The sequence below is a fragment of the Pipistrellus kuhlii genome, unplaced genomic scaffold, assembly GCF_014108245.1.
Source record: "Pipistrellus kuhlii isolate mPipKuh1 unplaced genomic scaffold, mPipKuh1.p scaffold_m20_p_55, whole genome shotgun sequence".
NCBI classification, from domain to species: domain Eukaryota; kingdom Metazoa; phylum Chordata; class Mammalia; order Chiroptera; family Vespertilionidae; genus Pipistrellus; species Pipistrellus kuhlii.
This window is the reverse complement of record NW_023425557.1, coordinates 818,306-832,002: the sequence shown is the minus strand read 5'-3', so window position 1 is coordinate 832,002 and position 13,697 is coordinate 818,306. Positions and strand designations below refer to the sequence as shown.

The window sequence follows — 13,697 nt, the reverse complement described above, 5'->3', positions numbered from 1 at the left end:
ATTCTAGAATGCTCTAGTTCTACAGTTTTCAGAATGCCATGCTGTCTTGTGAGTCTAGCTTTCTAAGGTCCTAGGGTTCTCAGATTCCAGGGTTCCAGGATACCATAAGCCCAACGGAGATCTTAAGCTTCTGAGAGCGTGTGGGGTGGGGGTTCCCACCCTGTCTGTGCCCCCCTCCCCCCATGCCTCTAACCCTCTACCCCCTGACCTTTGCACTGCAGGCCCTGGCGGAAGAGGCCCTTGAGAAGCTTCTTGCAGGCCTGGCAGACCGTGGGCCGCGTGTAGCTGTGGATGAGGAAGGTATGCGGCACCTTGACCTTGGAGAGCAGCATCTTGTCCAGCTCGATGGGGCGGCCGGTGTAGGAGGAGGTGGACGAGGAGGACGACGAGGGCGGGCGGCGAGGCAGGAGCTCCGTGGTGCTGCGGCTCTAGGGGTCAGTGAGGGCGGCAGCGACACCTCAGTGCGTGGCCCTACGCCCGAGCCTTGTCACCCCAGCCACCGCCCTGCCCACCCCCCTGCCCCTCACCAGCTCATCCGCCGTGCAGGGCAGGGAGTCCGAGGTGCTGAGGCGCAGCGAGTGGCCGCTGGCCAGGGACGTGGAGGACAGGCGCCGCTTGCGGGCCCCGCTGCAGTTGTTGGGGATGCTGAAGGCGCAGCGCTTGTGGTAGTTCAGTCCGCAGCCTGCGGGGGGCGCCAGAGGGTCAGAGACGCGGCCTGCACTGCCCTGGCGCTCAACTCCCCTCCCTCCAACCCACCCCTTCTCCTTTTCTTCAGATCTGGAGCACTGAGCATCCCTCAGGACACCTAGTGTGTAATTAAAGTCTATGGAAATAAAAAAAAATAAAAAATTCAGGCAGGAGAGCCCCAGAACTTTCAGAAATGAAGGTGTGGGCCATTCCACCAGGCAAAGCACCTCGAGCAGGGGAGGTGCTGGCGGAGGCAGAGAGCCAGCGGATTGGGGAGCAGAAGGAAGGGATCCCCTGCAGAAACGGGAGCTAGAATCGCTAGCCATTTCCTCCTCCTCTGATGGATGTGTGTGTGTGCATCAAATGCTTGTTTCTCCCCTCTCCTGTCCCCTTGTCACCTAACATAAGATGCGGGTCATCGTGGCATGCACACCACGGGGCCTCAGCACACACGCCGTCCTCCGGGGAAGAAAGCGTTAGCATGTTTTCAGCTGTACTCAGGACGGTTGTATCCGATCAGGTGGAAGCAGAACTTTGTTACTGCTTTCTCGCTCAAAAAAATTGTTTTTAAATCGTCCTTCATGAAAGCATCAGACCCAGCGTGTGGTTTCCTCCGGGCTTCCTGAGCCCTCGCTCCCATCCGTCTCCGGTGATCCCACGTGATTCCAGACGGCTGGCTGTTCTGAAGGGTTTCCCTGCAGCCCCTGGCAGTGCCTCGCAGGGGCTCCGTGAAGCTTCTGGGTGGCTGCCCGGCGGACCTGCCAGCTCAGCGGCTCCCCATCCAGGCAGGCGGCTCCCCATCCAGGCAGGCGGCTCCCCATCCGGGCAGGCGGCTCCCCATCCAGGCAGGTGGCTCCCCATCAGGGCAGGCGGCTCCCCATCCAGGCAGGCGGCTCCCCATCCGGGCAGGCGGCTCCCCATCCAGGCAGGAGACTCCCCGTCCAGGCAGCCGGCTCCCCATCCGGGCAGGAACTGCCTGGGACTCGATGCACAGGCGCATGCTCACTGGAGGAACATTGTCGGCCGGTCGAGGAGAGCTTGAGGATGGCAAAGGGCCTTCGCCTACACCTACAGGAACCACTTTCCGGGTTGAGCCTTGCGAACGCTGAATGGAATCTCAGGATCTCACCCATGACTCCCAATATGAATGCCATGGTACAATCAGACTCCCAAATGCAGCGGGAAGGTGTCAGAGGCATTTAGTATGGTCATTTGGCCTCTTTTGGAACTATATGAACTCGGGCCACCATCTGTGCAGCTGGGTCATGGAAGTCCATGCCAGGATTGCCCATTAGAATCTGATGACAAAAAAACAACAGCCCGCTCCCCCCCCTCCCCCACAGAATCTGGTGATGCCAGGTTGTGCCATGAGGAAGGTTACATATGCCGAGGCATGAAGAGTTAGATGCAATGTGTGGATGACGGCCATATTGACAGCAGCTTTGAAGGCACGGAGTCCGTTTTCTGCAGGCCTGCTACGGCTATGGGTCCAAGCCCTTGCATAACGCCGCCATATACTCAGGGCTGCATGATAACAACTGTGGTCGATGCTGCTGGCCCCCTGGAGCACAGGTTATCAGAGACTCCGGATTTCCACGTGAGCACGGCCACCACGAAGCCAGCACGCTGGCGGAGCAGCAGGTGGTCAGCGCAGAGTGGACGGTCCCCGTATTCTGTGTGGAGCAGAGCCCAGGCGAGGTGGGCTTCAGATGCAGAAGGGCGAGACATCTACATTCTCACTCAGAAGCATCCAAGAGGGAAGGGACATTTGGGTGTAACCTTAAGACATCTTGGCTAAAGGAACATGGCGTTCCTTTTTTTTTTAAGTACGTATGGTTTAAGGCAGTGGTCGGCAAACTCATTAGCCAACAGAGCCAAATATCAATAGTACAACGATTGAAATTTCTTTTGAGAGCCACATTCTTTATTTTTAATTAAAAAAAATATATATTTTATTGATTTTGTACAGAGAGGAAGGGAGAGAGATAGAGAGTTAGAAATATTGATGAGAGAGTCATCGATCAGCTGCCTCTTGCACACCCCCTACTGGGGATATGCCCGCAACCAAGGTATATGCCCTTGACCGGAATCGAACCCGGGACCTTTCAGTCCTCAAGCCAATGGAGAGCCACATTCTTTAAACTATAGAGGTAGGTACCTTGTTGTTAACTTAATTAGGGTACTCCTCAGCTGGCCTTTGCTAAACACTCAAGGGGCCACAGAGCCGCGTGTGGCTTGTGAGCCGCAGTTTGCTGGCCACTGGTTTAAGGAGATGTGTATGGGTGCTTGCTGCAGACGGCATATCTGTGGGTCCTCACCCCCAATTCACATGGTGAAGCCCTAACCTACACCGTAACCGCATCTGGAGATGGGGCCTTAAGGTGAAATGGGGTCCTAGGGTGGGGCCCTGATTCGATGAGATGGGTCCTTATATAAAGGGAGACACTTCAGAACTCCCCCCTCTTCGTACGCTTATCAAGCGCATGGTGAGATGGTAGCCATCTGCAAGCTAAGAAGAGTCCTCCCAGGAAACAAGCCCCGAGGGAACCTTGATCTTACACTTTCCAGCTCTGGAGCTGTGAGAAACAGGAGTCTGCTGCTGAAGCCACCCAGCAGAGGTATTCTGTTATGGCAGCCCTAGCAGACTGAGGTGCCACGGGGAGGGGGCGGACTCTGGCGATCAGCACCCCCATTATTCAAACACTCATCGAGGTGTTGCTGTGTCGTATTTTATAAGATGTGATTCAGGCCGAAGCCAGTTTGGCTCAGTGGATAGAGCGTCGGCCTGCGGACTGGAAGGTCCCAGGTTCGATTCCAGTCAGGGGCATGTACGTTGGTTGCGGGCACATCCCCAGTAGGGGGTGTGCAAGAGGCAGCTGATCATTGATTCTCCCTCATTGATGTTTCTAACTCTCTATCCCTCTCCCTTCCTCTCTGTAAAAAAAAAAAAAAAAAATCAATAAAATATATATTTTTAAAAAAAGATGTGATTCAGGTCCACAATCAGCGGACTTTAAGTGAGAAAGATTACCCTAGTGCTGTGGTCAGCAAGCTGCAGCTCGAGAGCCACATGTAGCTCTTTGTCCCATTGAGTGTGGCTCTTCCACACAATGCCACGGCCTGGGCCATTGTATTTTGAAGAAGTGGCGTTAGAAGGAGTTTAAGTTTAAAAAATGTGGCTCTCAAAAGAAGTTTCAGTCGTTGTACTGTTGACATTTGGCTCTGTGGACTGATGAGTTTGCTGACCACTAACCTGGTAGTTCATCTGGGCTGAAAGGTTTAAAAAGCAGAATTGAGCCTTCCCAGAGGAAGGGCTTCTGCCTGTGGATGGCAGCGTCAGCTTCTGCCTGAGTTCCAGCTGCCCTTGCTGACCCAGGCTGCCCTACGGATTAGGATTTGGCTAAAACTCCTTCCTTCCAAAAGTTCCTACTGGTTGTTATCCAGTCGATCCCTCTAGGATCCAGGCTCCGCCTTTTCCCTGTGAACGCCCCTTTTTATTCCCCACCCCAGCCGAGGCCCACCCTCCGCTCAAGACCCGCCTCTTGGCCCCATCCCCAGCTCCTCCCCCAGCTCCGGCTCGAGCCCAGGCCTCTCCCTCCGAGCCCCGCCCCCTAACCTGCGCTCCGCCCCAGGCCCCACCCCAGGCCCCGCCCCCGACCCGCGCTCCCCACCTCAGGCTCCGCCCCCAGACCTGCACTCTGAGCAGGCCCCGCCCCTGGCCTGCGCACCGCCCCCTTGCCCCGCGCTCCCCACCCCAGGCTCCGCCCCAGACCTGCACTCTGAGCAGGCCCCGCCCCTGGCCTGCGCCCCGCCTGGGCCCCGCCCCCTGACCCGCGCTCCCCACTCCAGGCCTGCACTCTGAGCAGGCCCCGCCCCCTGACCCGCGCTCCCCACCTCAGGCTCCGCCCCCAGACCTGCACTCTGAGCAGGCCCCGCCCCCTGACCTGCGCCCCGCCCCCTTGCCCCGCGCTCCCCACCCCAGGCTCCGCCCCAGACCTTTACTCTGAGCAGGCCCCGCCCCCTGACCTGCGCCCCGCCCCCCTTGCCCCGCGCTCCCCACCCCAGGCTCCGCCCCAGACCTGCACTCTGAGCAGGCCCCGCCCGGGCCCCGCCCCCTGACCCGCGCTCCCCACCTCAGGCCCCGCCCCCTGACCTGCGCCCCGCCCCCTTGCCCCGCGCTCCCCACCCCAGGCTCCGCCCCAGACCTGCACTCTGAGCAGGCCCCGCCTCGGGCCCCGCCCCATGCCCCGCCCCAGCCCCGCCTCTCACCGTCGCACTTGAGGCCCTGCCGCACCAGCCCGAAGAGCATCTCCCCGCAGTGGTCGCAGAAGGCGGGCGCGCGGTAGGAGTGCACCGTGAGCGCGTGCGGGCGGATCTGGAAGTCCTCGAAGGTGGCCGAGGCTGCGGGCGGCAGGGAGGGCGATGGTTGAGCCGGACCAGCGGAGGCCATGTCAGCCCCCGCATTCCCAGGCTTCTTACAATCCTCCCCTTACAGTGCAAGGTTTTTTGTTTTTAGGATCTTTTCAAAATATATTTTTATTGATTGCAGAGAAGAAGGAAGAGGGAGAGAGAGATAGAAACATCAATGACGAGAGAGAAATTGATCGTCTGCCTCCAGCATGCCCCCCACTAGAGGTGGAACCTGCATCCAGGGTTTGTGCCATGACCCGGAATCTCCGTGACCTCCTGGTTCAACCACTGATCCACACCGGCTGGGCCCAGCTGCAAGGTTTAATTGTTCCTTCCTTCATTCATTTACCCACATATTATATTCTACCTGGATTCATATCCCAGCTCCACCACTGGGCAAAGCAGCTATGTGCTTATGTCAGGGACTGGGAGAAGGGGGAGGGAGTTGATGAATGGGTATAGGATTCCAGTTTTGCAAGATGAAAACAGTTCTGGGGATTGGTTGCACAACAATGTGAATGTAATTAACACTACTGAAAGGTAGACTGAAAAATGGTTATATGGCCCTAGCCAGCTGGGCTCAGTGGATAGAGCGTTGGCCTGCGGACTGAAGGGTCCCAGTTTGATTCTGGTCAGGGGCACGTACCTCGGTTTGCAAGCTGATCCAAGGCAACCTCAGGGGCCACATGCAGGAGGCAATCCATCCATGTGTCTCTCTCACATCGATATTTCTCTCTCTCTGTGTCTCTCCCCCTTCCTCCCACTCTCTAAAAATCAGTGGAAAAGTGTCCTAGTGTGAGGATTAATGACAACAAAAATAATTTTTTTAAATGGTTATGATGGTGCATTTTACTTGATGCATATTTCACCACAATTAAAAATTTTAAATAAAAAGATAAAGATGCCTGGGCCCCACCCTCAGAGTTTCTGGTCTATTTGGTCTGGGGTAGAGCCTGACCATCAAGAGGAAAAAACAAACACCTGTGTACCTCAGTGTTTTCATCTTTAAAATGTCCTAAGCAGTAGGGATAGCACCTCAGACAAAATCCCTGCCTAGCCTCTAGTGAGGGCAGCAGGCAACGTAAATAAAAGAAACAGCCATCCAGCCCAGCGGTTACTCTATGCCAGGCACTGCACCAAGCACTTTCAAAAACGAATGAAGCCCTGACTTAAGGGTCCCAGGTTCGATTCCGGTCCAGGGCATGTACCTTGGTTGCGGGCACATCCCCAGTAGGGGTGGTGCAGGAGGCAGCTCATCGATGTTTCTCTCTCATCAATGTTTCTAACTCTCCCTTTCCCTCTGTAAAAAATCAATAAAATATATTTAAAATAAATAAATAAATAGAATGATTTTAGCCTTGGCGGGTGTGGCTTAGTTGCTTAGAGCTTTGTTTCTCTGTCTCTGTCTGTCTCTCTATCTCTTTCTCTCTGTCTGTGTCTCCCTCTTTCTCAAATCAATCAAAATAAATAATAATAATTAAAAAAAAACAAACACCATAAAACCACCACTAATGAATTTAGGCCTCTCAGGACTGTCAGGTACATCCTGTCACGGTCCCCATTCCCTGTTTGAGGAGGCTGGAGCACAGAGAGGTTAGGCAACTTGTCTAAAGTCACACAGCTAGCAAGTTGCGGAACTCATGGTCAAATTTATATAGTGCTTAGGAGAAACATTAAGCAGGGAAGGGAGGGAGGGAAGGTGCAAGAGGTACAAATTGAAACGGGTGGCCAGGCAAGGCCTCTGCGAGGTGACGTTAAGGTGAAGGCCTGAAGGAGGTAGGATCTGAGCTATGCAGGTATTAGGAAAGAACATTCTAGAATCATAACGGTATCTCCTTATAGGTTCTTGAAGGATGAAAGGAACATACGGAAAGCTCTTAAAACAGTGCCCGGCACAAAGGAAGTGCTCCATGGAGGCTAGCTGTTATCTCAGAGGTTTCATTTTGGGACTGAGTCTCGTGTGCCCTCCCCACCCCCCAAGTCCCAGCCGACTATTCAGCTATTTTTCTTTGTGTGATTGCAACAGGAAGGGGAGACTGTCTTCTGTGAGTCAAGCACTATTTACACACTCAAGATAAAACTATAAATAAGAGGGATTTACACCCTGCTCTCAAGGGGCTGGCATTCTTTTGGGGAGACAGACCCGAAATGTAAACACACACGTAAACGAGGAAATTTCGGACAAGGGAGGAAATGGCATTTAAGCTGAGCTCCTAATAACGAGGAGGAGCTAACGAGGAGAAGGTGAGATGGGGCAGCATTCCAGGCATCGAGAGCAGCAGGTGCAAAGGCCCTGTGGTAGGAGGGCGTTTGGGTCTGTTCCAGGGACAGGGGCAGGCAAGCTTGGCTGGGACAAAGAGAGTAAGGAGGGCAGTGTGAAGAGATGAATTCATGGCCCTCGCCGGTTTGGCTCAGCAGATAGAGCGTCGGCCTGTGGACTGGAAGATCCCAGGTTCGATTCCGGTCAAGGGCATGTACCTTGGTTGCAGGCACATTCCCGGTGGGTGGCATGCAGGAGGCAACCGATCGATGATTCTCTCATCATTGATGTTTCCTATCTCTCCCTCTCCCTTCCTCTCTGAAATCAATAAAAAACATGTTTTTTTAAAAATCTAAGAGGTGCTAGTCTCTATGAGGGCAGTTAAAACCTGAATAAGGTTGTAAGGGGATTAAATCCAAATTGCACTGAGCACTGCAGTACGCAAGGGGCAGTGTGTGTGAGGAGGGGGGCAGGAGGGGAGGGGGATGCAGCCATGAATAAGGCAGATACCGGCAATGCCCCCCCCCCTCCTGAAAGAACCAAGGGTCACTAACTGTCGCAAACAGTGTGCCCATCGGTAGCGTGGGGATGGCCAGGGGGTGGACTCGATTCTGGCTGAAAATGCAGGTGCCACAGGCATCTCACGCCTTGCATCTCACGGCTGCATTTAGCATTTCCCTGGGAAGGAGGCATGGGCATCAAGACACTTTGAACTTCACGTCCACCTCTAGCTTCTGGCCAAACCGGACACACAGTGTCAACAGCCCCCCCGGGGAGGGGGGGGTCGATGGAAGTCGCCCCCAGTCCCCAGGAAGCTCCCTCGTGCCCCCCACCCCCAACTCTCTCTTCCCTCTTGGCTTCTAATACCGTACATAGCATAGTGGCATTAGAAGCCAATGGAATTACACAGAACAGGGCCCGGTGTCTGGCTTCTCTCTCTCAGCACTGGGTCTGGGGAAAGCATCCGGGTGGCTGTGGATGGTTTATGTTCAGCGAACTCCGCAGTGCAAGCGCACCACGATACACGGACCCCTTCCCAAGCCGGTGTGGCTCAGTGGACAGAGCGCCGGCCTGCGGACTGAAGGGTCCCAGGTTCGATTCCGGTCAAGGCCATGTACCTTGGCTGCGGGCACATCCCTGGTAGGAGGCGTGCAGGAGGCAGCTGATGGATGTTTCTAACTCTCTATCCCTCTCCTTTCCTCTCTGTGAAAAAAATCAATAAAATATATCATTTAAAAAATTATATTAGCCGAAACCGGTTTAGCTCAGTGGTAGAGCGTCGGTCTGCAGACTGAAAGGTCCCAGGTTCGATTCCAGTCAAGGGCATGTACCTGAGTTGTGGGCACATCCCCAGTAGGGGGTGTGCAAGAGGCAGCTGGTCGCCGGACTGGTTTGCCTCAAGTGGACAGAGCGTCGGCCTGGGGACTGAAAGGTCCCGGGTTCGATTCCGGTCAAGGGCATGTACCTTGGTTTCGGGCGCATCCCCAGTGGGGGGTGTGCAAGAGGCAGCTGATCGATGATTCTCTCTCATCGATGTTTCTGACTCTCTATCCCTCTCTCTTCCTCTCTGTGAAAAATCAATAAAATATATATTTTTTAAAATTATATTAATTTTCTAAAAAATATTACGGACCCATTCCGGGGCAGAAGCTGAGAACCACGGGGGCTCCGGACTTTTAAAGAGCAAGTTTTCAACAGATTCCTGGTGTGTGAGATGCAATGTATTTCAAATAAAATCATTCGAATTTGTCTCAAAAATAAATACATAAATAAAAAGAGCCAGTTTTCGGGGCCCACCTCCCCTCCACACCCTCAGGGGCCCGCCCCCCGCGAGGGGCCCCGCCCCGGCGAGCCGGGCCCTCACCGGACAGCACCACCTCCACCAGGTCGCCTTCCTGGATGTCGCCGGCCGAGCGCACCAGCTGCAGGAGGTTGGCGGACGCGGGGTCATGTTTGAACAGCAGGATCTTGTCGTAGAGGCCGTAGAAGCCGCACTCGGGGAACTGGGAGGCGGGGCAGGGAGGGGGGCGTCAGGAAAGCAGCGGCCTGGGACCCTCCCAGGGGCAGGGCCGGCCCGTTTCCCCCGGAAACGCGGGGACCCCGCAGCCCTGGCTTCCTGCCGCTCCCTCCCCTCCCGGCCCGGCCCGGCCCGGCCAGCGGGTGCGGGGGCCCAGGTGCGCCGGGAGCGCGCGGGCCAGAGGGTGGCGGCGGGATGGGCGCCCCGGGGTGGGAAGGCACCTAGACTTTCCCGGAGATCGGGGTGGGGTGGGGGTCTAAGGGAGCACCCCTTTCCTTAGGCCGCTTCCCCCTCAACCTCCCCCCCCCCCCCCCCAGCTTCCTTCCTGGATCCATTGTCCTGTTACCTGGCTCCAGGCCCAGCGGCTGGGCAGGGCGCGCTGAGAGGCTGAGAGGAGGGGCGGGAGGACTCCTGGGGGTGGGGGCTGGGGGGTGGCCAGGGCTTCAGGGAGCTGAAGGTGGAGGGTGCTCCCCACCCAGAGGTCAAAGGCCCCAGGTGTCCTGGTCCCCAGTTTTGGGAAGGGGGGGCAGGAAATGAAAGCCGGTGGAACAGAAAGTGAAACGGCCCAGGTGGGGCGGCTGGAAGGAAGGAGAGGGGCCCTCCCACACCTGGACCGGGAAGGCAGAAAATAAAGCGGGGCGAGGCCTGGGGGAGTGGGGTGAAGCCCTGAGCACTGCTCACAGCATCCACCCCAGGGCAGCCTGCCCTCCCCCAGCCGGGTTCCCAAAGAGCAGGCTCAGCCGGCCCGGAGCTGGGGCTGCTAGTTTTTTGGGGGGAAGGGGGCGCGGCGGGTAGAGGGTGTGGGGGCAAAGGAAGTCCTATCTGCTCTTGCCCCCCTGGGAGAGGGTTCAAGGGGACCCGCCGCCTGGGCCCTGACTGCCCAGGAAGTCTGTCTCTAAGTCCTTGTCTGTAAGATGGGGGACGTGGCCCAGCGCAGAGGTCTCTCTGAAGCCCAGAGAACTCATTTCCAGGAGCCAGAGGATTCTGACATCTGGAGGTGTGAGGGTTCTCACTTGCCTACCTTCTCGGAAGACCAGACATGCCGATCGCTTTCAGGATTTTCAACAACCTCGATGACCACTGAGCTAGCATTTTACTGTCCTCAGAGTCTGACAAACCAGGACTCGAGTAGCTGAACTTAGCATCGAAGGATCCCAACAACCCAGGATGCTAATATCCCAACAAGCTAGGATTCTAACGTCTGGATGCCTCCTATCAGAGGAAGCCAGTCCGACAGTAGCATATTCCCGTTTAGAATTCGGTAACGCGCTGACATTTTGGCAGTCTAGAATTCACACAACAACCCCACTACATGGGAGAACACATTTGCCAACGATATCAATGATAAGGGTTTAATCTCAAAAATTAATAGAGAACCTATACAACTTAACAAAAGGAAGATAAAACAACCCAATCAAAAAATGGGCAACTGAGCTAACTAGACACTTTTCGAAAGAAGACAGAAGCAAGGCCCAGAGACATATGAAAACATGCTCAAAGTCACTAATCATCAGAGAGATGCAAATCAAAACAACAACGCAGTACCATCTTACACTAAAATTCGAACAACAGAGAAGCCTGCTATTCTGACTTTTCATGTTCGGCTCACGCAGCATTAAGTTCCACCTGATTCCCTTTGGCCATGACCCCCAGCCCCCTCCCCCCACCCGTGACCCTGGTGCCCAAAGCTAGAGTGGGGTGGGGTGGGGAAGGCCGGTTTGAACAGGCCAGCATTAGAGTGTGTGTGTTGGGGGAGGGGGGGTCCCCAGAGCCTCTGAACCCTGGGAAGAGGCGCCTGTCCCTCCACACACACCCGCAGGCCTGGGGGAGGGCAGGGATTAGGCTCTGAGACCTCACTTGCCCCTGGCAGCCAGAGCAAGCACCCACACCCACACGTGTCATCCGATCGCCTTGGCCAGCCTGGCTTCAATTTCTATTTTCCACCAAATGGGAGGTGAGGGATGGGCCTGGGCGGGGAGGTGTTCCCTCACCCCCATCTGATGCCCCCACCTGCCCCTTCCTCCTCCCTCCCTCCCTCCACACCTGGCCGGCCCCTCCCTTCCTCCCTGCCGGCTGCAGAAAACAACATGCAAGGACTCGCAATGTGGGGAGGGCCTCTGGGGCACCCCACCCCTGCCCAGGCCTCCCTCGGTCGGGTGGTGGGGTAAAGAGGCACCTGGGGCCAATGCCGCACCCCACCCCTCCTTCTCCCCGAGGTTAGGGCCCCACCCTCCCCCTGCCCTGTGCCAGGCTCCGGGTGGCCTCGGTGGGCGCACGCTCCCCCGGGGCCCCTCCCCGAGCCGGGCTGGGGAGCCGGCGCCTCACCTTCTGGTCCACGATGGAGCAGGCCAGCTGCTTCACGTGGGCCAGCTCCGAGGCGGCGGGCAGCAGCACGAACTCGCGGGTCAGCCCGATCTGGATGTGGAAGGAGACGCCGGGGCCCGGCGCCGGGACCGAGGCCTGGGGCAGCAGCGGCGGCGGCGGCGACGGCAGATCCAGGCCGGCGGCGGGCGGAGGGGACCCCGGCCCCGGGGAGCCCGGGAGCCCCGCGGGGTGGGCGGGGGCGGCGGCCATGGGAGGCCCGGGAGCGGCCGCCCGGCGCCCGCCTGGGGTCCGGCGGGAGGAGCGCGGGGAGCACGCTGGGTCGCCGGGAACTCGCAGGTGGGAGCGGGGGGAGCGGGGGCGCGGGACCCCGGGGGCCGCGAAGAGAAATCTGGCAGGTTTGCGGGGACTTGATGATGGCGGGATCCTGGGGGAATCAGAGAAAAGAAAATCTAGTGGACTAGCCGCCCGGGAATCAAGGGATCACAGACTATAAAAGATAAAAGAAGTGTTTTTTGGGGGGCGTCCAGCGATTGATAGAGTTCCCAAGAAATCAAAGGAGAAAATCTAGAAGGTCGGGGTCGCAGAGATCAGCAGACCCAGGACCCCAAGGCCCCTCGGAAAGAAAAAGGATCGAAAGGGAGCAGGGGGGACCCCAGAATCCAGTGGCTCTAAGAAGGGGGACCAATGAGGAGGGTGAGGGGGCTCACCAAACCTTAGGGGTGGAGGGCGGGAGTCTCGGAGTCGGGGATCGAGTGGATCCCGGGATCCACCGGGCCCGGGGATGGGCAGAGGGATCCCGAGGGCCGGAGCTCAGGAGGGAATCTCTCGGATCTCGGAAGTTGGAAAAAAGTCGGGCCTGGGGCCCGCGGAGAAGGGGGCGTTACCGGCCGCCGCGGAGGTGGGGCCGGGGAGGGTCGCCGCGCCGGTGGCTCTTTTCCCTTCGCCAAAGTTTAGCTCCGCGGCCGCGGCCCAGGAGGAAGTGTCCGGAGCGACGGCGCGGCTGGCCAATCGGCGCCGGCCTCGGTGACGTCACGAGGGGCGGGGCACGCGAGGGGGCGGAAGGGGAGGGCGGGCCCGGCACCTCGGAGTTGGGGGCGGCACCTCTCCAGACCGATCCGGGGGCCGGTGGTGGGAGATGCGGGGCAGGGACGTAGGACCGATACACACACACACCCGCCTAACAACACACCGAGTCTGGAAAGTTAACTTTTCCTTGAGCTGGAGAGGGAGGAGCGAGCCACCCTCACCGCCGCCACAGGTCGCGGGGGCGGGCGCGCGTGTGCCTGGCCCTTTAAGGAGGGGGGCCCTGCGGCCCGGCCTGCATCCGGCGCCCACCGCAAGGGGAAAGGGTGGGAAACTGGGTGTCAGGTCGGGTTGGCTCTCCGGGCTCCTCCTCCCTTTACCCCCTCCACCACCCAGCAGAAGGGGAGTTGCCGAGTACCCCCAGTCCATTCCATAGGTGGGAAGACGGAAGCATCCAGATGGGCAGAGGTCCTGGCCTCAGGTTTGTCTCCAGCAGCCTTGGGCGAGGTGCGCGGAGTGAACCAGGCCTGGGTCACTGTTCAGGAGGCAGGCAGAAGGCGGTGGGGTGTAGTTCCCTTCAGTCAGCTCCCCACTCCACCCCAGTCCTCAGGAAGGTGAAGAGCCGGAGGCTTGGGGTGCCTGGAAGGGCCGTAGCGACAACACAGCCACACGGTTTCATTGATGGAAAGCAGGTTGATCTGGGGAAATGTGCGTGTCTTTGTGTGACTTTAGGTATGACTTCCCCTCCCCGAGCCTGTTTCTCCATCCGTTAATATATGACCTCAGAGGGTCTTGTGGGGATTAATGAGATTCTATAATGGTGCCTGAAACACAGCAGTTCAGCACATGGCGGCTGTCGCTATAATTTGCAGGGATACAGGGGTGGGCACCTCAAGCGCTAAGTCATCCAACATCGATGGACAGCCTACCGTGTGCCAGTCTGTTAATAAAACGCCCTTCAGTTCCTTCAGAAGA

General features: G+C 57.4%; 1 protein-coding gene across 2 annotated transcripts in view; it reads right to left on the bottom strand.

The window, feature by feature from the left end:
• The window catches only part of PRKD2 (protein kinase D2), a 34,353-nt gene extending 21,637 nt beyond the window's left edge, over positions 1-12,716 (bottom strand). Inside the window, exons 1-6 of one of the 2 annotated variants that reach the window (XM_036416378.2) lie at positions 12,584-12,716; positions 11,700-12,123; positions 9,222-9,360; positions 4,957-5,088; positions 528-682; positions 209-428 (exon numbers count right to left, since the gene is read on the bottom strand). In XM_036416378.2, coding sequence (XP_036272271.1) covers positions 209-428; positions 528-682; positions 4,957-5,088; positions 9,222-9,360; positions 11,700-11,948 — 895 coding nt within the window. In that variant the 5' untranslated portion in view covers positions 11,949-12,123; positions 12,584-12,716. Of the gene's footprint in view, positions 1-208; positions 429-527; positions 683-4,956; positions 5,089-9,221; positions 9,361-11,699; positions 12,124-12,411 lie in introns of both variants that reach the window. The other variant, XM_036416377.2, reaches the window with a different exon arrangement.
• Between the last annotated feature and the right edge of the window lie 981 nt (positions 12,717-13,697).